A 14,869-nucleotide genomic window follows, 5' to 3' on the forward strand; every position below is an offset into this window, starting at 1 on the left:
CTGATTTTTCATTGTCATAAACAGTGCTGCTTTGAGTGGCCCTTTAATTTTATTTTTGTTTGAGGTGTAGTCCACCCAAATTCCTTTTGAAGAGAAGCCAATTGTTTACACAGGAGGAAGTCATCACACGGAAAAATACAAAATCTTGCCGTCAATGAGGGAAAAAGTAATTGGCTATGAGGTACCACCTATGCCTATTAAGCCAGAAAAATAAATAAACAGTGATAAAACCTAAATTGGGTGGTGCTGTGAGAAACAGGTACATTGTTGATGGTGCTATAAACTGGTTCAGTCTTCCTGAAAAGCAGTCTAGCAGGAAGCTACAAAAACCCTAAATGTAGGCAGACCCTAGGGCCCATGGTCCTACTCTGGAAATACAGCATATCCTAACGAAATGACTGTACACATGGTAAGCTTTCATCACTCGTGTCTATCACATTCCCATTTCCTCACTTTCCTTTTTAGGTTTCATTATACTTTGTCAAGCAAAATATTTTTTAAATTTCCAGAGGTTCAGATTATCCTTCTCTGATTTTTTTTTTTCCAATAGTTAGAAATGTATCTCCCCTTCACAGTGGAGATAAATCTGCCATTTTGTTTTCTTTAGTATTTTATAAGGCTTTTGTGGTTGTTGCTTGTCTCTTTCATTCTTTAAGCAATCTGGATTTTTAAATTATATACTGTAAACAGTCTAGTCCTTAGTTAGGTTGGTGCCTTTCCAGATTAAAACACAGGCTGGGAATGCAGCCTTGGAAGGTTATCTAGTTCAGTGGTTCCCACTTTGTCTGTGTGCTGTATCACAAGGGAGCTTAAAAGAAAAAGAGAGAGATGAAAGGTTCCTGGCCTCCACTCCTGGACATTCTGACTCAGTAGGCCTAGACTAGGGCCTGGAAACCTATACCCAGTCAGTATTTAGAAGCCACTGGTGTGATGAATTGGGAGATCGGGATTGACATATATACACTAATATGTATAAAATGGATAACTAATGAGAACCTGCTGTATAAAAAAAAAAATTAAAAAAGAAACCGCTGATCTGGTCGAACACACAACACCTAGATTCTCTTTAATGTCTCACCATATATTAAATAATAACCCCTCTCCGCATTGTTGTGTGGCTTTAAAGAGGTTTCCTGGTACGGGTCCCAGTACCTAACTAAATCCAGGTGGCAAGAGGAAGCTCTCACCTGGGTGAAAAGTTCCAATGCATAGGAAGTTCCTTTAGAACTTCCTAGAAGCTCTCACCCAGACTTCAGACCTCAGGGAATGGCAAGAAGAAAAGCTGCCTGGCCCGGAGAGCCCCGTTAATCCTGAGTGTATCCAAGACATGTCACTTCCAAGACTTCACCCTACAGGAGTCCTGCCCCTTCCCCAAGCCAGCACCTGCGTCCAAAAAGTAGCCTGAAGGTTGAACAATGATCCAGTTGCTGGATGAGCCAGTCGATCCCATTGATTCTAGCTCCTTCTCTCCCTGACACGTGTTCCTTTCTACTACTGATTATGTGATAGGTCCTAGCATCCTACAGAGCCAGGAGATGAGAGACTGATACCCAGCTGTGCCTGGGTCTGCATTTTCTTCATCCACCTGTGAGAAGAGGGTGGCCTACCTTCCAGGTCTGGCACCGGGCTCTCCAGCCTCCTATTCTCACTACCCATAGCTTTTGGGAAGCTGCCTCTGTGGGCCAGGGAAGGCCAGTGATTGGCCTCGGGTTATGCAGAAATACAAGGTAGGGCTGAGGGTCCTCACGCTCACCCAGGCTCACTCCTTGTCCCTCTTTGTCCCAATGCCACGTGAAGTGAAGTCACTCCCGGGGATGCCTCCGAGCCCTGCCCCTGCCGTTGCCACCTTCAGCCAAGCCCCATGCCAGCCTCAGGCATCGCAGACCCTGACGCCACTGGCTGTACAAGCTGCCCCCCAGGTAAGGGCCACCCCAGGGAGCTGGACAGAGGGCAGTGGGCAGGAGCAAGGCATGGGATAGCCAACATGGGCTGGCCGTGGGATCTGGGAACTTCATGAGGCAGGACGGGGAAGGGGCTGTGGCTCGAGGGAGGGAGTCTCCTACTAGGTACCCCTGGCCTCTCCCCTGCCCCAGGTCAGGCCCCCTGGGAAAAGTAGATCTGCATTTGCCAGGTAATCTCCTTGGGTTCAGGAAGGATTATAGAGATTACATTAACTCCTTCAAGTCATCTAATGACTAAGTGAGTGAATACCCTTGTCAGCCCCTCTAGGGGATGCCTAGAAGAGTTCATGGCTTTTTGGTCCTCATTTAGAGCCAGGGGCAGCCCCAGCTCAGTGAGAAGCTGTCTCCAGGGGCCTCCAGGCATGCTGAGCTCCCTGTGACCTTTCACTGCAAGCACAGTTCTCCAAGGCATCCGTCAGGATTGTCCTCCATCAGAACCTCCCGGAGGCCCCTGTGGGTCTTGACCACTTGGTTCCACCAGCCCCTGCCCCCTGCTTCCTGGCCACAAAGCATTGGTCCTGTGGGCAAGGGCCTGGGGAAGGCTTGGGAGGCACCAGACCGTGGTGGGAGAGGCCTGTGACCCTTCCTGGCCCTTGAGCAGGGCTAGGCCCTGTCCCTGATATGAGCTGCTTCTCTGAAGGCGGTATAGTCCAGTCCAGGTGCCCCCTTGGGCGGGGTTGGGCCTCCCGCTAGGGCTTGTCTCTTCCCCGCCCTCATGCGGCCTTTTCCCACTGCCCTCAGAATGCTTTGTGTGTGCTCAGCTGGGTCTGAGAGACCCAGTGTTTGCGCTGTCGATGTTGATTTTGTATTTTTTCTTTTCTTTCTGAAATCTCGTTTGCTTTTGCAGGTCTTGACTCAGGAAAACTTAGCCACAGTTCTGACAGGAGTTATGGTTCCAGCAGGGGCAGTTACTCAACCTCTTCTTATCCCCATCAGTATTGCAGGTCAAGTGGCTGGTCAGCAGGGGCTGGCCGTGTGGACAATTCCTACAGCAACCGTGGCTGCCCTCCCAGGACTGACCGCTGCTTCTCCCACGGGGGGAATTTTCAAGCCACCTTTAGCCGGTCTCCAAGGTAACGGCAACTCTCCCCAGGACTGCACCAGGCTCCCCACCACCTTACACTACCATCCCTGCACGTGTGCTTGCCATGTTGGACTCCAAACCCGCGGCCCTCCCAGGGCGACAGCCCTGGAGTCTGGATCTGGTGTCCCAGGCACCCAGCCACAGAGCTGCTGCACCACCTTGGGACTCTAGGCCATGGTACCCTGCTGGCCCAGCAGGCCTCTCTTCCTTCAGCCAACTGTCTGAGACTACCCCTCCCCCCTACGCCAGAACTCACCCCGTGACCAGCCTCCTGAGAAGGACTGCAAGAAGATTCAACTTCTGGTTTTCAATCTACACCTCTCCAGGCCCAAGGGAGGGGGGATGAGAGAAGTTGGCGTGTGCCGCCCCCGCCAAGATCAAGTGAATCACAGCTGCCTGTCCCCCCTGCCCCAACCCCCCCTCGTTCTCGTGCCAGATCCCTTGGGATTGGAGCCTCCCTGGGCTACGGCTAGGCGTTTGAGCACCTCTGTCTCTGCCTTGCTCCGTAGCAGCTGCCGTGCTGAACGCCGCTCTCCCAGCACCTGTACAAGCTGCCCCACCGGCCCAGGCCTCCTCGCCCACCCGGCCCCGACCGCCAGCCCAGCCCCAGACGCTGATCCAGACCCAGCCGCTGCTGCAGACCACACCTGCCATTCTGCCGCAGCCCACTGCTGCCACCGCGACTGCCCCCACCCCCAAGCCAGTGGACAGCCCCCCACAGATCACCGTTCAGCCTGCAGGCTTCGCGTTTAGCCCAGGAATCGTAAGCTGCTGCCCCCACCAGGGGCTAAACGGGGATGGACCGAATCTCTGGCCAAGGGTGAACCTGACCCTTCCCTCGGGGGAGGAAGGAGGTAGAGGACCAGCCCCCTGAACACGGCTCTCTTGCAACACTTCGGCACAGATGGGCTCCTTCTGAGGCCTTCCCCTGCAGCTGCCAGCCCATCCGTCCCAGACAAGAGCAGACAACCTCTGCCAAGAGGGCTGGGCAAATCCTCCAGAACCTGAACCACTGGACCAGCCTTGGAGGGTGGGATGATGTCTGGGGATTGCAAACTTGTGAGCTGTCGCTAAGGTGGAGTTAGAGGCTGTTAGATGTGACTAGAGTCACATCAGCCCCTCCAGTCTGGCCTTTCTACTCTCCCAGGGCTAGCCCAAAAGATCAGCCAGAGTTACTCCTCCATGACTGCGACCCCGCCCTTCCCTGCTCACCCCCTGCAGCCCCTGGCCCTGGACACTGTTCAGCTGGTGGACTTGGGCCTGCAGCCCACATTTACCTCTGCCCAGCATCTATCCCCCCTGCCCCAGTACCCTCGGCCCTCTTCCCTCTGCCTTGGGCTCTTTCTCGCCCCATCGCCTCTGAGCAAGGCTCTTCCTCCACCCACAGATCAGTGCTGCTTCCCTCGGGGGACAGACCCAGATCCTGGGCTCCCTCACTGCAACTCCGGTCATTGCCAACGCCGTTCCCAGCATGCCGGGGATCAGCAGTCAGATCCTCACCAACGCTCAGGGACAGGCAAGTGGTCAAAGCCAGGCCGAGGGGTGGGGACTGGTGGAGATGCTGGCTGTGGACGAGGGGCAGGACGTGGGCTGAGGGTCATGGGAGCTCAACTAGGGTGACGAGCTGCTGTTCATACCTCTTGTGTGACAGCTCTCTGCTGATGCTGAGGCCAGGCAGGGGCGTAGCCCCCATCCAGCCCTGGTGGTACTCACTCTAGCTGGGGGTTTTCGTTTACGGAACACTCACTTTGTGACCAGCCTCTGTGCTAGGTGCTTTCTCGTACATTATCCCACTTCTTGTTGAGTACACACCTACTGGGTGGAGATTTTTATTCCCGTTTTACAGGGGAGAAGGCTGAGGTTCAGAGAAATTAAGCCGCACCGTTAAAATGTGGCAGAGCAGGGATTCACATCCAGATCTGTCTGAATGCACATGCAAACCTACTCCTGCCCCACCACGGCCCTGGAGAGAGAATAAAGGAAGCGGCCCCTAGAGTGGGAATCCTTCACTTTCTGTGAGGACACAGGCCCAGAGGGGTTAAGTGATTTGTCTCAGTCCCTTCCTGCCAATGTGGGGATTTGGGTTGGGGGTGGACCTGGACGCTGCCCTCACACTTGGGGTCCCTATGTTTCCCCCCAGGTTATTGGAACACTTCCGTGGGTAGTGAACTCGGCCAGCATGGCGGCCCCAGCACCAGCCCAAAGCCTGCAGGTCCAGGCTGTGACCCCCCAGCTGTTGTTGAACGCCCAGGGCCAGGTGATCGCAGCCCTGGCCAGCAGCCCCCTGCCTTCTCCCGTGGCTGTCCGGAAGCCAAGCACTCCTGAGTCCCCCGCTAAGAGTGAGGTACAAGGGCTGGGTTGGGGGATGGGGGCAGGCAGTGCCGTCTGGCATGGGTGGCCTCCCTCCAGGCTGTGAGCGGGACGACACTATTTCCTGAAGCCCCTGGGAAAGCAGGGCACCTCCCCAAAGCGGGGGGAGATTCCAGGGTAGAAGGTTCACACGAGTCCACGCATTCTCTGCCTGGGAAAACAGCACCACCGTCCCCTGACCCCTTACCTACACACACCCAGCATGTGTATATGTGCCCTCAGAGGTCAATAGCACTCTGAGAAAGCCAGGCAGGGGTGGTCAAAGTAAACTGGGCCTCGGCCAGCTCCAGGGTGAACAAATCGCTCGAAAGGCCCTGGGAGGTTCGTTCTGTACCCTCTCCCCCTTCACCCCTTCATCCCTCCACCCCTCCGCCCTGCACTGTGGCATTGATTATTCATTTATGTGTTCATTCTAGGAGCAGTTTTTGAGTGCCTACTATATTCCAGGTGCCGAAGATGTAGAGCTGAATAAGATGCCCTTCCTAACCTTAGGTAGCCCAGCATCAGAGACAGTTATAAGTCAGCGTGGCAAAGGCTGTGATAGGGTCAGGAGAAGGTGCTTTGGGAACCCAGAGAAGGGAGCTCTCAGCAGACTGGGGAGTTTGACAAGGCTTCGTAGAGTAGGACACTGAACGAATCTAAAGGGATGAGTTGGATGAGAGAGTGTTCTACCTCCACAGAATTGCAGGAAGTACAGTGTGCCAGAGCAGAGGTTCTCAAACGGGAGTGTGCGGCAGAACCAACTGGAGGGCTTGCTGGGATGCAGATTCCCGGGCCCGACCCCAGAGCCTCTGAGTTAGTAGGTCTGGAGTGGCGTCCAAGAATTCACATCCCTAACGAGTTAGTGGTATGTAGCTTCCCAGCTTCATTGCATAACCTCTTAGCCTCATCTATAAAATGGAGGTGATAAGAGTACCAACTTCAGAAGGTTATGAATGTTAAAGGATAGATTACACATAAGGCAGTTTATACTCTGGTACACAGAGAGCACTTGAAAAATGGTGCTTTTATTGTCATCACTCATATTAGGTAGTGGGGAGTCACGGGAGGGTTTTTAGCAGGGAAGCGGCTGATTAGATTTGCATTTAAAAAATTCCTTCCGTTATCCAGGTGGAGTCAAGAATTGGACTGTGGTGAGACTTGAATCATCATCCCTGTTAGGAGACAGCTTAAACAATTCTAGCCAGAGACAAGGAGCTCTGAACAAGGCCCTGGGGATTACGAGGGAATGACTTGAAGCTACCAGGAGGTAGAATTCAGGGAACAGGACCCATCCTAAAGGAATCTGCACTTTCAGGAAGCTTTAAAAAAAAATCATACTAGGGCTTCCCTGGTGGCGCAGAGGTTGAGAGTCCGCCTGCCGATGACTCAGGGGACACGGGTTCGTGCCCCAGTCCGGGAAGATCCCACATGCCGCGGAGCGGCTGGGCCCGTGAGCCATGGCCGCTGAGCCTGCGCGTCCGGAGCCTGTGCTCCATAGTGGGAGAGGCCACAACAGTGAAAGGCCCGCATACCGCAAAAACAGAACAAAACAAAAAAGAATCATACTAAAAATACTAATTTCATATATTTATAGTTTCTCCTGATTATAAATTCGATACATGTTATTTATAAAAATTCTAACATTATGTGTGATGTCAAAAGGTAAAAATCCCTTCTAACTCTACTTCCAGAGATGACTTCTGTTGACAGTTTGCTTTATATGCCTCAAGATTTTTTTTTTTTCCGGGTAATTCATATGTCTTTTTAAAGGAATTATTCCATAAAAACTGTTTTTCATCTTACTTTTTTTTCTTTCACTTAGCACTGTGACTCGGAGCTCTTTCCATGGCAGCAGTTAAGAGAGAAACCTTATTCTTTGTCATGGCTGCACAGTATCTTAATGTAGAGAGGTCTCAGAAGTCATTTGCCAGTTCCCTATTAATGGATATTTGGGGCCTGGAGGCTCTAGAATCAGGTTTAGGTTTCTCCTTTTTTTTTTTTTTTTGCAGTACGCGGGCCTCTCACTGTTGTGGCCTCTCCCGCTGCGGAGCACAGGCTCCGGACGCGCAGGCTCAGCGGCCATGGCTCACGGGCCCAGCCACTCTGCGGCATGTGGGATCCTCCCGGACCGGGGCACACCCTGCATCGGCAGGCGGACTCTCAACCACTGCGCCACCAGGGAAGCCCCGAGGTTTCTCCTTTGAGGGCAGAGATTTGAGAGCAGTTATCTCAAGGGCGGACACTTGTTGGGGCTTTGACCAGGTGTGCTGAACCTTTCTGAGCCTCTGACCTGCCCGGGTCATAGGCAGCAACAAGGCCCCGGCTTGGTGGGGCACGTTCTATGCTTATTTTGGAGGTCATTATCATTGGGTGGGTGCTAGTGCGTAGCTTCTAGTCTTGCTTTTTGGTGGGGCACAGGTAGGAGTGTGCTGGGTGAGTGAGGATTCCATGCCCACTTTTTTAAAAAAATTAATTAATCAATTAATTTATTTTTGGCTGTGTTGGGTCTTCGTTGCTGCATGTGGGCTTTCTCTAGTGGCGGCGAGCAGGGGCTACTCTTCGTTGCGGTGCTCAGGCTTCTCATTGTGGTGACTTCTCTTGTTGCGGAGCACAGGCTCTAGGTGCGCGGCTTCAGTAGTTGTGGCACCCGGGTTCAGTAGTTGTGTGGCTCGCAGGCTTAGTTGCTCCACGGCATGTGGGATCTTCCCGGACCAGGGCTCGAACCCGTGTCCCCTGCATTGGCAGTCGGGTTCTTAACCACTGCTCCACCAGGGAAGTCCCTCCATGCCCACTTTTGCCCTGCCTCTGGCCCCACCAGAGACTCCACCCCCCTGAAACAGGCAGGCGGGCAGTGGGGTTTGTTGGCGCTTCTCCTCGCAGGTGCAGCCCATCCAGCCCCCGGCGGCCATGCCCCAGCCAGCTGTGGTCATCGCCAGCCCAGCCCCAGCGGCCAAGCCAGCTGCCTCTGCTCCTATCCCGATCACCTGCTCAGAGACCCCTACTGTCAGCCAGCTGGTGTCCAGTAAGTGGCTTCTAGAGAGGCTGTGGAGAAGGGGAGAGGCATTTATTTGACCTCATTAGATGACCTCATCAGATGACGCTCCCCTTAATAAACTTCCTTGAGTCCACAGGGGAAGGGCACAGGCCCATTGCCAGGAACTGGCTTTCTTATTCTCATTCTGTGGAGCTGCATTCTATGCATGATGATGGTGGAGGCTGCTTAGCCAGCTGTCTGGCTGCTTCTCTGAGAAGCCAAGCCATTGGCTGTCTCCCTTATGGTCTCTCACCCAGCATTTGAGGAATGTGGATGGCCAACAGGTGTGCTTGGGGCCAGGCTGGGGAGAATGGGGGAGGGTCAACAGTTAGAGCTGGAAGAACTTGAAAATAGGCCTCTACCTCTATGCACATTGGTCCTGGCCCCTTACCCCCAAGTTTTATATGTCTTGGGGACAGGGGTGATGAGGGTCTTAAGGGTACATAGGTCTTTTGTCAAATGTCCTTATCCCTCACTACAGCACCAGGCTAGGCCAATGGGCAAGATAAGCAGTGAAGGTTGTCTGTCTTACACACACCCCTGCCCCCTTCCTCTGGCCTAGAGCCACATACCCCGAGTCTGGATGAGGACGGGATCAACTTAGAAGAGATCCGGGAGTTTGCCAAGAACTTTAAGATCCGGCGGCTATCCCTGGGCCTCACGCAGACCCAGGTGGGTCAGGCTCTGACCGCGACGGAAGGCCCAGCCTACAGCCAGTCAGCCATCTGCCGGTGAGTAAGGCTGCCTTGGACAAGGTCAGGGCACTCACAGGGGCCCAGGTGATCCGGCCCTTTTCCATATTCTCCCTGGCTTCCACCCTCTTCCGGACAAGGAAAGCTGTTCTAAGGGTAGACATGAACACCTCGAGTAGCCAAAGTTTTTCTGGGGGCCCTCTGAAGTTTAGCCCCAAATCCTGAGCATTTCTATTGTCTTTTATGGGAAAGCCAGGATCATGATCCACTTAGGAATCCTAGAGGGACAGGAGAACAACTTACGAAATTAGTCACAAAAGTGGGAACTTCAGTTCTGGCTTGGTTCTCAACTCTAACCCACTATCACCCCATCATGCTCCCATCTCCCCCTCTTTTGAGGCATGACTATAAAGTGATGTAGCTGATTTTTCTGTGTGCAGCGTACAGACCGGTTCTGGTGCCGGTATTAAAGGAGGGGTAGGGAATTCCCTGCCGGTCTAGTGGTTAGGACACTGCTAGGGTCCCAGGTTCAATCCCTGTTCGGGGAACTAAGATCCCGCAAGCCACGTTACGTGGCCCAAACCAAACAAACAAACAAAGAAAAGAAATGAAGGATAGCCGAGGGTTTCAAACACGAAAAAACACACGGTTCAGGGATGGCCAAGAGGTTTCATCTGCCCGCCAATTATATAGATTAGACTAGAGTGACTATTAGACTACCGTGGCATGTTGGGAATTCTGTAGTTGCATCGGAGCTCAGCCAGAAAGAGTATTCTGTCTTAGAGATGCTGCAGTTGGAGGAGGACAGTACTTGCGACATCCGTTTGGCATCTCTGGAGGCCTCTCGAGATGACTCCTTAGAGGACCTCACCAATTTGGATACGAAAGTTCTGGAATGGTGCTCACTAAAGCAGTTGCCCTGTTATCATCGCACTACTGAACCGAGGCCATGGGAATGGTCTCCCTGTTATGACCTGGGATACAGGACAGTCCGAGGAGTCTGGGCTTGGCCGAGCCAGGGCGTTTTAGTGGGGGTGGTGAGGGGAACACTGAGCACAGCCCCACCAGCCCCAAGAGGAGCAGTCCCTTGTGGACAGCGCTCACGCCCGGTGTGGGGAGTAAGACACTCTCACTGTTCCTTCCTGGGCTTGGGTCACCTACAGGTTTGAGAAGCTGGACATCACGCCCAAGAGCGCGCAGAAGCTGAAGCCAGTGCTGGAGAAGTGGCTGAATGAAGCCGAACTCCGGAACCAGGAAGGCCAGCAGAACCTGATGGAATTTGTGGGAGGCGAGCCCTCCAAGAAACGCAAGCGCCGCACCTCCTTTACCCCCCAGGCCATAGAGGCTCTTAACGCCTACTTCGAGAAGAACCCGCTGCCCACAGGCCAGGAGATCACCGAGATTGCTAAGGAGCTCAACTATGACCGGGAGGTCGTGCGGGTCTGGTTCTGCAACCGGCGTCAGACGCTCAAGAACACCAGCAAGCTGAATGTCTTTCAGATCCCTTAGGGCTGAGCCCCCAGCCCTGTGTTCCAGCACTTTGTACCTTCCCTTGGCACCCGGCTGCAGCCACCGCCCTGCGGCATCTGTCATTCTGCCACACGTGGCTGTGTTTGCCCTGGGTCGTGAGACTACACTGTGCGCCTGTGTTTCAGCCCCCTCCCCCTCCCCCCATATCGTCCACATCCTGGGGAGGGCAGTGGGGCCCGTCTGAGACCTCCAGGCTTGGGCATGGTCACGCCAAGGGAGGGGATTTGTGGTGTCACTTGAAGAAGCACTTTGCTAATGTGGTTTTTGAAGGGTGAATTCTGGTTGAGGACGACTGGCCATTAGCTCTTGTTTCCGACAGCATTCTCTTTCCACTCTCCCTCCTCCTTTGCTCCTCTGGCAGGTACGGTGGCTAGTCCAGCAGAAACACAGCCTCACACCCCCCCCCCCCGTCCCCCACCCTCTGCCTGCAGGTACACTGTCCCCTGAAAGAACCCAACACATACAATTCTGAAAAGGGTGATGCGCTGCTCAGAAGGTCAGATGCCATGTCTGCCTCAACCTCAAGGTCAGAAGGTTTCCACAGCCCTGGGGCCAGAACATGTGATCTCCTCTCCCCATCTCTCCCTGGTTCCTTTGGGAGGGTGGAAAATTGCCCTAAAACAGAATCTTTTCTTTTGTAAATCATGTTGGAAGGAAGCAACAGTGAACTCTAGCTGTCCTGGAGTTGACCTGGGTCTATAGCAGGTTGGGAACTTAGTAAATAAGGCCATCTGCCCAGATTTTAATCTGATCTCTGTCCCTGGCCATCTCCACATCAGAATGGTGTAGTTAAGAGAGCTTGCAGCCTGGAAAATCCTCCGGCCCAGCTAAGCAGGCACTGGGTTGGGGGGTGGGGGGGTGGAAATGAGGAAAGGAATGCTGACTCTCTCTTGTCCTCACACTCACCGCCCCCCCAGTCCTGGGCCCTTCTCAGAAGCAGCAAATTAAACAAGAAGCCAGACAGCAAGGCCCTGGGGAAAAAAAGCCAAGATCCAGAAAGAGCTGATGGCAGCCCTGGAAGGTCTCTTTGTGGAAAGTGACTTAACTCTAATTTTCTTTGGAACTTGAAGTCTTGGATACTGGAGGAGAAATCTAACTTTGTCCAGAGTCTTAGACCACGTGTTTGTGTAAGCAGTCCCCACAGTGCGCTTCTAAGCTAAGAATACCCCTGGAGCAGGCTGGGGTTTGCCTTCAGAGAGGGTAGCTATGGTACATTGGGGGTTGGCATCTCATCCGAGCTGTTAAGTGAGTTTCCCAGCCTCACTGTGGCTGGGCCTCCCCTGGAATTCAGTAGGGGATCAGGAGAGCACTGCAAGGTTTGCTGACATGAGCCCAGACTTGCTGTGTAGACTAGACTTAAAGGGTCACACACAAGTCACAGGGGTGAGCCACCCCCTCCTTTCACAACTCCTGTCCTTACAGAGCCAGGTCTCTAGGTCTCTACAATAAACCCTGAAGAGGTGACTGCCAGGCGAGGGCACATCACCACCTCTGTCAGACACTGGTGCAGAGCCTAGCCTCGCTTCCTCTGGCATGCTGTATTTCCTTTCCTGCCTGCAGCTGCCCCCTCCCAGGCCCTACAAAGCCAGTGTGGCCGCCCTCTTGGTAGCTCTGCCAGTGAGAAGGCAGTTGTGTGTCCAATGGCCCGCTCCCGCCTACCCCACGCCACTGCATCCTGACCAGCGAAACGTGCTCGAGTGTGGTGGAGGATGAGGAAGCAGGTGGGCACCTTGTCTGCCCCAGCCTCCCGGGAGAGACTACGTCTCCAAGGGTAAGGCTCCGCACTCAAGTTCAGGGTTATCAACCTGTCTCAATGAGATGACGAGCTCACTTGAGAGGGGTGTTGTAAACAAGGTTTCAGTAAGAATAAAGTAGCGCCAGAGTTTGTAAAGGATTCAGTCACTTATAGTTCAATAAATTAGACAGATATGGGTCTTTACCCTCAAGCCCTTGTGTTCAGATATGCTTTCTTTTTTGGGAGAGACAGGTGGGTCGTGGCTGGTGCCCTGGGAGTAGCATATAGCCCAGGGCGTGTCCGTGGCAGTGGATATGCGGGAGGACACCATCTGTCCTGTGACACGGCAGGAAAAAGCGGATGCACTGCTGCTCTAAATTAGGCCTGGCCATGCTTTCTTAGCTCCTCCCGCATCTAAATGTGTCTTCCCAAGGCTGGGCTAGAACTAAAGCTTTTTTCCTCTGCTGGAATGACGAGTTGGTCTTTCAGAGGAACAAGTCCAGGGGCAGAATGTTTGCAGGCTGAATTCCCCAGGCAGGGGGGTACAGGATGCCCCTGAAGTGTGCCCAAACCAGAGCTCACCGGCCTGATCTCTGCTCTTGTTTCCCCTACCACAGGGCCCCCAGAGAGCAGCAATGGCCCTGAGGTGGGTTTTTTGTTTTGTTTATATTTTTGTTTTGAGTAGCATCAGGTTCTGAAGGGAGTTGCTATCAATTTTGTTTTGAAAGCACCTTTCTGGTTATCAGCCAGATCTCAGTGGCTCCTTTACCATGGAAAGGCAGGAGAAAGGGCAGAAATGGCTTAACTGTTTGCATGTGTTTTGTTTGTTATTGTTTCAAAGACCAAAACTTTCTATGGCTTAATGAATTGGCTGGGGCCTTTGACCCTGCACTAATCAAGGCATTTTATCCAGGTGGGGTCCAGGGAAAGAATTCAGTCCAATGGGTTAAGGAACCCATTTGACTTTGGAATGAGAGACCCTGACATTTTTGTGTCCTTGGAAATCCAATCACCTTCCGATGCCTAGATTCCCTTCCTGTCTCCTAGGCCAGGCTCTGACGCTGAGGTTCTGACTGATCCCGGACGTGGGACAAAGTCTGCTGAGAGCTGGAGTGAGGGGTCAGGAGGGGAGAATGGGGGAGAAGCACTTGATGTAGTTGTGTGGAATAAACGGTATTTTTTCTTTTGTACTGGTCTGCTTGTTTCTCTTCTACCTCTCAGGGTGATGTGAGGGAATCAGTGTCAGAGACCAGGGGAGGAGCTGGCTTTGCTGTCAGAGTCTGTGGCCGGGAAAATCCCATTGCAAGAGGATCAGTGCCCTGAACTCCTACTTCCCCGCCCAGGCCCTCCAGCCGGGACTCTCCTCATTGGGTGCAGGGTCAAGGGGATATGCCCTTTTTTTTTTTTTTTTTTTGCGGTATGTGGTCCTCTCACTGTTGTGGCCTCTCCCGTTGCGGAGCACAGGCTCGGACGCGCAGGCTCAGCAGCCATGGCTCACGGGCCCAGCCGCTCCGCGGCACGTGGGATCTTCCCGGACCGGGGCACAAACCCGTGTCCCCTGCATTGGCAGGCGGACTCTCAACCACTGCGCCACCAGGGAAGGCTGGGGATGTGCCCTTTTTCCTTCTAGATCACCCCCTGATACCTAGGACCCCACAATTCCCTGCCAAGCCCACTTTCTAGCCCCTCTTCCCTGGGTAATAGTAATAGATAATAGATTGTGCTGTTGGTGTATACACTCCTGGCCCAAGATGTGACCGAGAGGCAGCTGTTTGTCAGAAAGCTGGGTGGATGGAGCTTGGCTGTGCAGACTGAATGCTGATACGTATACACAAAGCCCTTTTAAATGTGAGGGGGTGCTGCGAGGGGGAAGAGAAGGCAGGCCGCAGGCTGGGGGCCAGGACTGGGTCACATTCTAGCACAGAACATCAAGGAGTCTTAGAAGTCCAAATTCAAACCTGGCCTTCCCGGTCATTATGAAGGTATGCTTATCATGATAGGAGGCGAGAACAGTCACAATTAGGTTGATTATGCTTTATAAAAATTTAGATATATGGTAAGTGGGTCTTCCTTTGTGCTTTTCCCCAGGCCTGCAAATGTTATGGGCAGGCCTGCCACCTGAGCTCAGGGCTGGGAGAGCATGGCTGTAAAAAGGGTCTCTCCCTCCTAGGAGTAGGGTTCATGCCATGCTCCCCTGCAACCCTCCCTCCTCCCCCCTCCACCTCCTTGGTACTGATGAGGTCTGGGCTACATAATCTAAACTGGTGACGACAAGGCATCACCTTTGATTCCACCCAACCGGCATTCCTGGGCCAGGCACTGTGCTGGGCTCTAGATCATGCTCCGCCCCCCTCCCCAACCCAAGGGACAAGAGATGCCTAAGACGCTGACATCAGGCTTGGGGATCAGAGGGGCTTTACAGCACTCGACATAATGAGGCCCAAAATGACACAGAAGCCAGCACTCACCTCTGCATAGATC

General features: G+C 53.3%; 1 protein-coding gene across 11 annotated transcripts in view; it reads left to right on the forward strand.

Annotated features, from left to right (window-relative positions):
- The window catches only part of POU6F1 (POU class 6 homeobox 1), a 70,499-nt gene extending 56,921 nt beyond the window's left edge, over positions 1-13,578 (forward strand). For 8 of the 11 annotated variants that reach the window (XM_073788670.1, XM_073788671.1, XM_019947197.3 and 5 more), the window contains 8 exons: positions 1,798-1,919; positions 2,809-3,034; positions 3,555-3,808; positions 4,433-4,561; positions 5,186-5,389; positions 8,278-8,419; positions 8,994-9,162; positions 10,287-13,578. In XM_073788670.1, the coding sequence (XP_073644771.1) occupies positions 1,798-1,919; positions 2,809-3,034; positions 3,555-3,808; positions 4,433-4,561; positions 5,186-5,389; positions 8,278-8,419; positions 8,994-9,162; positions 10,287-10,632 (1,592 nt within the window). In that variant the 3' untranslated portion in view covers positions 10,633-13,578. The remainder of the gene's footprint in view (positions 1-1,797; positions 1,920-2,808; positions 3,035-3,554; positions 3,809-4,432; positions 4,562-5,185; positions 5,390-8,277; positions 8,420-8,993; positions 9,163-10,286) is intronic. The other 3 variants (XR_012324399.1, XR_012324400.1, XM_073788673.1) reach the window with 3 other exon arrangements.
- The last annotated feature ends 1,291 nt before the right edge of the window (positions 13,579-14,869 follow it).

This window comes from Tursiops truncatus, chromosome 11 (assembly GCF_011762595.2).
Source record: "Tursiops truncatus isolate mTurTru1 chromosome 11, mTurTru1.mat.Y, whole genome shotgun sequence".
In the NCBI taxonomy this organism is placed as follows: domain Eukaryota; kingdom Metazoa; phylum Chordata; class Mammalia; order Artiodactyla; family Delphinidae; genus Tursiops; species Tursiops truncatus.